Here is a 7,842-nt window from a genome sequence, read left to right as displayed (position 1 = left end):
TACCTGGCAATAAAAACTCATTCTGATTCTGATTCTGATTCTGTTGTTCACAGTGTGGGTCAGTCTAGTTCAGACTCACAGAAGCTGCTGTGTTCTGCGACAGGATTCGACCCAAAAATCAAGTGGCTTTCAAAATCTAAGGAGAAAACTGGCAGAGCTTTAGACGCTACAATGATGGAAGATGGACGTGTGAAAGTGTACCGTGAGATACTGGTGCCACAGCAAGAGTGGAACGAAGGGGTCTCTTACACCTGTCAAACTGATAACAGACACAGTGGGAAAACTGCTGAGAAAAGCACCAGTATTTGTACAGGTAAACATGCCAAATGTAATAGGAACCCAGTTGTTCTGCTGTCAGAATTAAACAACATTGAAATGAGATGAAAATATCTGATAATATTATAGTTTACGCAAGAATGTTTGGTTTCTTTCTTTACCTACGAGTTAGTAAATCTAATATCTCAACAAATGTGTCCAACAGTGATTGCACCTTCCAGTAAGCAGGCAGAGGTCTACTTGCTGGGTCCATCCCACAGTGATGTAAGATCTGGCACCTCTGTGATTTTGACATGTTTGGTTGTTGGTCAGAGTGTCAGGTTATTCTGCATCCAATGGAAAGTGAATGGTAAACTTCTCAACCATGATGTCTATGAACAAGAGCCTAAAGAACATAACAACGGGACTCAAAGCAGAGAAAAAATTATGAGGGTTTCAGTTACAGAATGGAATACATATGCTGTCTTTACCTGTGAGGTTACGCATTTGTGCTCTAATGATAGACAGCAGCAGAACATCTCAAAAACCCGAGGTGAGCACTCACAGTTCTCAACACTGCCTTTACAGAGAACATTTTCTTATTACTAATTGTTGCCATATACCCGCAGACCCCAAAAGACCCACTGTGAGAATCCTCAGACCCTCAGACGGTGATCTCTCTGGACTCCAAAACACCAACCTTCTTTGCTTGATCACTGGTTTCTTCCCATCTGATATCTCTGTGCAGTGGCATCTAAATGAGACGCAACTAGATGCATCTCAGTTTACTAACAGTCCTGTGGTTGCTCACACTTCAGGAGGTTTTGCAATGCATAGTGCCCTTACGCTGCCTGCATCAGAGTGGAAGGATGGCATGTTCTCGTGTGTTGTTTCTCATGAGTCATCCCAAAGTCCAATCATCGGCACTTTAGAGAACTTGTATGGTGGGTGCCATCAGGAAAAATGTACCTGATATTTTAAATAGGATTGATCAGATTTAATTGCTAAGATTGTATTCATGTTGGATTTGAAAAACTTTGATACCATTTTCAAGAAAGGTTTAAATTTAAGTTGTATAACTGATAGTATGAAATTATACCATTATAATTAAAAACGTACATAATATGATTTTAATATATAATATATATATATAAAATATTAAATATATATATATATATGTAAAAAATATATTATTTTTCTTACACCTTGAATAAATGTGAGTCTAAGAAAATTATATTTAATAATAATATCATATATTACATGATATAACATGTCATGCTAAGATACAATTTGAATGCAATACATACACCTCTCTTCACTATTGTCTGATCTATTTCTCTCTATTTTTTTTAGCCTCATTGATTCACTCTGCTCCATCTGCAAATCTGCTGCAGGGAGTTAGTGAGCTGGTGTGCCTGGCATTTGGTTTCAGCCCACCTGCCATCAGCATCACCTGGTGGCTGGGTAAGACTGAGGTGTCAGCCCACAGGGTCACCAAACCCGCAAAAGGCCCTGATGGAAAATTTAGCATCCGAAGTCAACTGGATCTCCAACCTTCAGATTGGGCACCTGGTGAGGTGTACACATGCAGAGTCACTCATGTTGCTGATACCTTGGTGCTTAACATTTCAATGAAAATAGGTACCCTAGATTTCAAGTACTAAAATATAATTTTATCAAGAAAATAATGTAATGTAATAAATGTGGACTTATTCTTGTTTGCTGTTTACAGCATTATTTGAGGAGGCTATATTTATGAACGAGAACAAACCTGAAGCTATTGCACAGGATACAGTTGAAGAGGCCTGGAATATGGCCTGTGCCTTCCTCACCCTCTTCCTCCTCTCTCTTCTCTATGGGTGCACAGTGACTTTGGTCAAAGTCAAGCCTACATAAGCAATATTTTGTGAGTGTGTGGGCTTTCTGGATTCCTTTTGCTTCTTTTTTTTTCTTGCTTCTTTTAATTAACCTAACTGCAAAAATTATATGGTAAATATAAACTTTTGGCCTTGTGGAGATTTAAATATGAAAAAAATAAATGTTCTTAACACACTTTCTAGCAGTTTATTTAATTTGTTTGCATGTATACACACATTAAAGATTTGTGTCATTTGTAAAAAATTGTCTGAAAGTTCCACTGTATCTCAAATTATGTATTGTGTTTAAAATCATTCTGTGATGAAAATATGTTTTTTATGTTTTTGTTTGTTTGTTTGAATAAAATGGCTAACTCCATTATCTTGTTATGGTTAATTTCACAGCCATAATTTTAGGTAAGCCAAGACTTAATATTAAAATAATATTTTCAAACCATTTGAATAATTTGACAAAATTACAGCTTAAATGTAAAATATACACAATAAAAACGTTGGAAATGCTTAAAAAACATTAAAATGGTTTCTTTAATTTCACTCTTTGTTTAGATTAATATTGTTTAAAACTTAAAACATGTAATAATTCATATATATATATGTTCAAATACATGTGGTGTGTGTACTTTTCTTTTTCGAAAACTATTCTGAATAAATAATGAATAAATACCTGCCTTGTCATCCTGAAGTGAGTTAGTCCGGGTAGGATGTTTTTGTTGATGCTGTTAGCCAGTAGGCTATCTTTGGTACCCACGATGTGGAACAGCCGGGTTAGACTCTCACTGGTGAGAGTGCAGTTGGTTCCAGGGATTGCAGGTAATTGTTATGGAGATTTTGTAGTGTGCAGAGAGTTTCAGACTGACCTAGTGATGATGGCAGGAGAGCAGCAGGTGGTTGTTAGCTCTCTGTTCTGCCCGAACGTCACTAGAAATCTGATGTTTGCGGTGTCGCTTGGCTCTTGTGGCGGCACCGACTTGAGCTTGCCTGAGTTGTGTTGGTAGAGCTTTCGCTGTTGGGCATGTGGGCCCGTTGCTCAATCCAACGTTGTCTGGCTGCTTCTGGGGGTGTCGACCGGTTTCAAGGGATGCTCCTCCCTTGGAGGGGCCTGATGCTGTGATGCAGCAGTTAAGGAGTCAGAGGTTTGTCCTTCTCACTACTCCTTAGTTGAGTTTTGTTCAAGTAGCTCTTTTGCGAGTGTCAGCAGCTCCTGTAACCCAGAGGTAGGCGTGTCCAGCTGTCCTTGTGTAGCCTCCGTTGTGTGGAGGGGGGTGTTGTGGTGGACTGCTGTTGGACATACCGTGGTGTTTGCAGGATGAGGACGCCTTTTCCCAGTGGTTGGTCTGGAACCTGGGTCTGTTGCCATGGTGATGGCTCTGTCCTCTTCTGGCTAGGGGCTTTCTGTAGAAGGGTTTTGCATTGTGGCAATGCTGGGTGCCTTCTGGTGCCCGCTTTGGATTCTGAGTTGTGAAGTTCAGCTGTACAGCTCAGCAGTAAAACTTCTGTTGGTATTATCTGTCTCTCAGGCCTGAGAGTTTGTTCTTGTTTGCAGGGGAGCAGCAGTTCCTCCACAACGGAGTATGTTGTACGAGTTCCTAAGTAAGATTTGTATTAATGAATTAATTTTATCTTACTTGAATTAGAAATTAATTTAGAGTGTCTATAGTGCTGCCAAAGAAAGTTATTGATATCTGATTTCTGTTTTTTTCCCCAACAGAAACACCAGTAAGAAATGCAACATGATGGCTTTCAATGCTGGTGATAAAGTCAGTTGTTCCACATGGACTCAGGTAACAGGTCTTATGTATGGCCACTGCTTACTATTCCATGCCATATTTTCTTCCCTGTATTTTTCCTTTTGTTCTCTCTCTCTCTCTCTCTCTCTCTCTCTCTCTATATATATATATATATATATACACACACAGGTCACAAAAGACCCCACAACAACATCCAAAGAACTGCAGGCCTCACTTGCCTCCGTTAAGGTCAGTGTTCATGACTCCACCATAAGAAAGAGACTGGAAGGTGAATATTAGGATATGAACACACAAACTTGATCTCTAGAGCTGCTCTGAGAGTCACTTCAAAAGCATTTCACAACTGCATTTGATTAAAAACTCATCAGATACACACAGAAGCTCAAAGGTCTTCACGTTTTAAAGTTTGGTTTGACTTGAATATATGAGAGAAATTGTCCTATTGTACAATAGATTGTACTTCTCAAATTAATAACAACAATAGTAATAGTTAATTGAAACAATATTTTTAAGAAATATCACACTTTTAAAACCTCATCCATGTTTTAATTTAAACAGTAAACCTCTGTTATGCAGCACTTTTTTGTTTTGCTAAAAATCAAAGGAATGGTTTAAATTTAATTTGATTAAATATTAAATGATTAATGAAAGTTATGCATTCATTGGATTATTGCTGTTTTTGATATTATATTTGTATTAAATGATAAAACACATAAACCAGAAAAAATAAGGGCACTATTGTTACAATTTTAATAAATTAAAATGTTAAGTTTTATGAATTTGACTGATTAGACAGCCATTTTGATTATTCAAATTTCATTAAACAGTTAAAATGCAAAACACAGATTTCATAGGGCCCTGTGTTAAGATCGTTTTAAAATGTGTTTTATGAGACGATTTTTGATTGCTGTCAGCATTTTGTTGAGTGAGTTTATATGTTGCTTGCCTTATGAGGACTACACCTCATTAAAACACTGCCCTATCGTTCCTCTCTATCACTCGGATTCAAGGGTCTGAAAAAAGGTGGAGTCACTGAGAACGCTTCCTACTACATCTTCACACAGTGTGCCGATGGGGCCTTCGAGGCGTTACCCGTGCAAGCCTGGTACAGCTTCACACCGCAGGCCAAGCACCGCACGCTCACAGCAGAGGAGGCAAAGGAAGAGTGGGGCAGGTTGAGTGTTTGTATTCATGAGAACAGCTCTGATGGCTCTCTTGAGAGGCCAGTGTCAAATAATTGTAAACGCGTCTAAAGCTCAGACATCACATCTGCTTATTTTTCCTCATATAGGAGAAACAAAGTGGTGAATCACTTCAGTATCATGCTTCAGCGACGTCTCAGAGGACAGGCGCGAAGAGAGGAGGAAGGCAGGGGAGGAGACCTGTGCATACATGACCTTGAGGATGATTTGGAAATGAGCAGCGATGAGTGACGGCAGCAATGGAGACGGTGAGCAAAGGCTCTGAGAGCAAGAGGAGTGTCAAATTTAGGCTGTCTTACCAAAATGTCTTCTTTCAATGCAGATGATGAAGCCAAGTCAAAAGCTAAAAAGGACAAAGGCCCCAAAGGCAAGGGAAAGAAGAAGAAAAAAGGCAGCGACCTGGAAGGATTCGAGGATAGTGATGATGGCGACTTTGAGGGGTTGGAGGTGGACTAAATGTCTGACGAGAGCAGGTGAATCTTTATGTACAGTTACTGTTGCCACATACTAACAGCCCTTTATCCAAAGTCTCTCTTCATGGTTACTGCAGCCTAATCATCATCATCATTCTTTCTTTGCTCCAGTTCTGAAGAAGAGGAGCCAGAGAAGACCAAGCCCAATAAGGGAGAGGACATACCTAAAGGTTGGTGATTTTGAAGGTGTGTATTTTTTTTTATTTTATTTTATTTTTTTCCCCTTTTTGCAGGAGTGCACTTCATTTAATTCTGATGTTTGATTTGAGATCAACTCCATGAAGCTCAAACCTTTTTTTTTTTCTCCAGGGATTGATGAAATGTCTGACAGTGAGGAAGATGGAAAGAAGACACCGGTGCAGGTGGAAAAGAAAAAGAAAGGTAAAGGCAGTCTCATTTTGGATTTTTATTTCTTTGTATTGCAAAGTGTTGTGGCCTTAAGTCTCACATGGGATGAAGAGGATTAAGTAAGCAAGTATTTCAAAGTGTTAGTTATGTTTATTGGAGACTAGGCATACCACTAAAAATTAATAAAATGAAGGAATTAATTGTCAGTTCATTTAAAAATAAAACCTTTTTTTGAAATGACATATTTAAAAATGATTTCATTAATGTTTAAAAATAGACATTCATAACTTTATTTTAGTAGTAATAAAAATTCTAGTTAAATGCAACAGTAAAATAATGCATTTAAAAAATAACTATTAATGCATTGTCAAATCTTTTTTTTTTTAAGTGCTAATCTTAGTCCTCCATAATGTTGACATTCTCTGTATTTTTATGTGTATACATGTATGCGTTTTTGTAAAAATCATTGTTTCAGACAGCAGTGGCGAGTCCGACAGCTCAGAGGACAGTGATATTGAAGGAGAGGCAGCTTCAGCACTGTTCATGGTGGTAATGTCCTATATTTGTGTGTGTTTGGGGGAGAGTATGAGAGAAGATTCTGATGTTTCATGTGTATCTGGTACAGTGCTCTCGTTGTCTTCCCCTCTCACAGAAGAAGCGCACTCCTCCTAAGCGAGGGGGTGGTCGTGGCTCAGCAGGTAGTTCAAGGACAGGAAGTCGACCTGGCACATCTTCTATTGACAACGCTGCCACTTCCAACACACTTCGTGCTGCTGCCAACAAACTGGAGCAAGGTACACTCAAAAAAAAAAAAAAAAAAAAAACCTGATTAAAAATGTTAATCAAATGAGTTGCATATAGATTAGTTGCATGATTTAATTGCATAAAATATTTGCATGGTAAAAAAAAAGGATTCAGTTGTTATTGTGGCAAAATAATATGTAAATAGATTTAAAAAGTGACTTTAGAAGCATAGTAATATGTTGTTTTTCTTTATAATTAAATATTATATTTCAATTCCATTTTTAATTTTTTACTTTTTTTTTTTTTTTTTAAATACTCAGGGATAATACAGAGGGATACTCCATCTGCTTAACCTAATGCCATCCCATATGTATGTGACTCTTTCTTCAGATTAACAAAGATATTTTGAAAAATAATCCATCTCTGTGAGTCCATATAATGCAAGTGTTCGGGACCTCCATAGTTAAAGCTTTAAAAACCACACAACGTGAACATGAGGGTAACAAATATGACTCCAGTTGATGAATCGATGTCTTTTGAAGTATACAATGTGTGTGTGAGGGGGAAAATGTTAATTTTAAACTTGAACTATAAACCATTGCTTCCAGCCAGCTGTCATATCAGTTCACACTTGATGTAAACGTCAGTTGGTGAACATGTTGTAAAACTCACTTAAGAAGTGGTGCAGATGGACCGAGCACTGTTATGTTCACTTTGGTTTTTGAAGCATCAACTTTGGGAGTCCCATACACTTGCATTACATGGACTCAGTGATGGATTATTTGCCTAAAAAAAAAATTGTTCATCTGAAGAAAGTCATGAGGTTGAGTAGATGAGACGATTTTTGTATTAAGCCATAATGTTATATTATCTGCCTAGTATCTCCTTATTTCATCTAGTCTGTTTCTCTTCATTGCTAAGGGTTAGGTAAAGTTTAAACTTAATGTAGCTGCTCTTTTGTCTCCGGTAAGCGTCAGACAACTGTGCCCAGCTCAGAGACTCCAGCGGTGAAGAGATTAAAGATGGAGCCCAGCCCTCAGAGCTCTTCAGGAAAGGGCACACCCCAACCAGTGTCAGGAAAATCCACCCCCATCTCCAGGTACCTTTTTTTTTTTTTTTTTTTTTTTTTTTTTTTTTTTTTCTTTTTTTTTTTTTTTCTTTAACATTACCCCCATCCCAAAAACCCCCCCCCCCC

The 7,842-nt window shown here is 38.1% G+C and overlaps 2 protein-coding genes across 4 annotated transcripts in view; both read left to right on the top strand.

Moving 5' to 3' along the window:
- Window positions 1-45: 45 nt before the first annotated feature.
- Window positions 46-2,177, top strand: LOC107571500 (Ig mu heavy chain disease protein-like; the record flags this gene model as incomplete). Its single annotated transcript, XM_016257819.1, has 5 exons — window positions 46-313; window positions 482-808; window positions 885-1,199; window positions 1,609-1,896; window positions 1,988-2,177. Coding segments are annotated over 5 exons (1,362 nt in total), but the record flags the coding sequence as incomplete, so codon positions are not given.
- Window positions 2,178-5,468: 3,291 nt separating this feature from the next.
- Window positions 5,469-7,842, top strand: part of LOC107571504 (general transcription factor IIF subunit 1-like) — a 4,571-nt gene continuing 2,197 nt past the window's right edge. Inside the window, exons 1-6 of one of the 3 annotated variants that reach the window (XM_016257823.1) lie at window positions 5,469-5,555; window positions 5,667-5,725; window positions 5,865-5,936; window positions 6,379-6,449; window positions 6,556-6,696; window positions 7,613-7,746. In XM_016257823.1, coding sequence (XP_016113309.1) covers window positions 5,539-5,555; window positions 5,667-5,725; window positions 5,865-5,936; window positions 6,379-6,449; window positions 6,556-6,696; window positions 7,613-7,746 — 494 coding nt within the window. In that variant the 5' untranslated portion in view covers window positions 5,469-5,538. Of the gene's footprint in view, window positions 5,556-5,666; window positions 5,726-5,864; window positions 5,937-6,378; window positions 6,453-6,555; window positions 6,697-7,612; window positions 7,747-7,842 lie in introns of all 3 variants that reach the window. The other 2 variants (XM_016257824.1, XM_016257822.1) reach the window with 2 other exon arrangements.

This window comes from Sinocyclocheilus grahami, unplaced genomic scaffold (assembly GCF_001515645.1).
Source record: "Sinocyclocheilus grahami isolate Dianchi unplaced genomic scaffold, SAMN03320097.WGS_v1.1 scaffold1603.1, whole genome shotgun sequence".
Lineage (NCBI taxonomy): Eukaryota > Metazoa > Chordata > Actinopteri > Cypriniformes > Cyprinidae > Sinocyclocheilus > Sinocyclocheilus grahami.
Note: the sequence above shows the minus strand (reverse complement) of the source record. Positions and strands in the feature narration are given on the sequence as shown.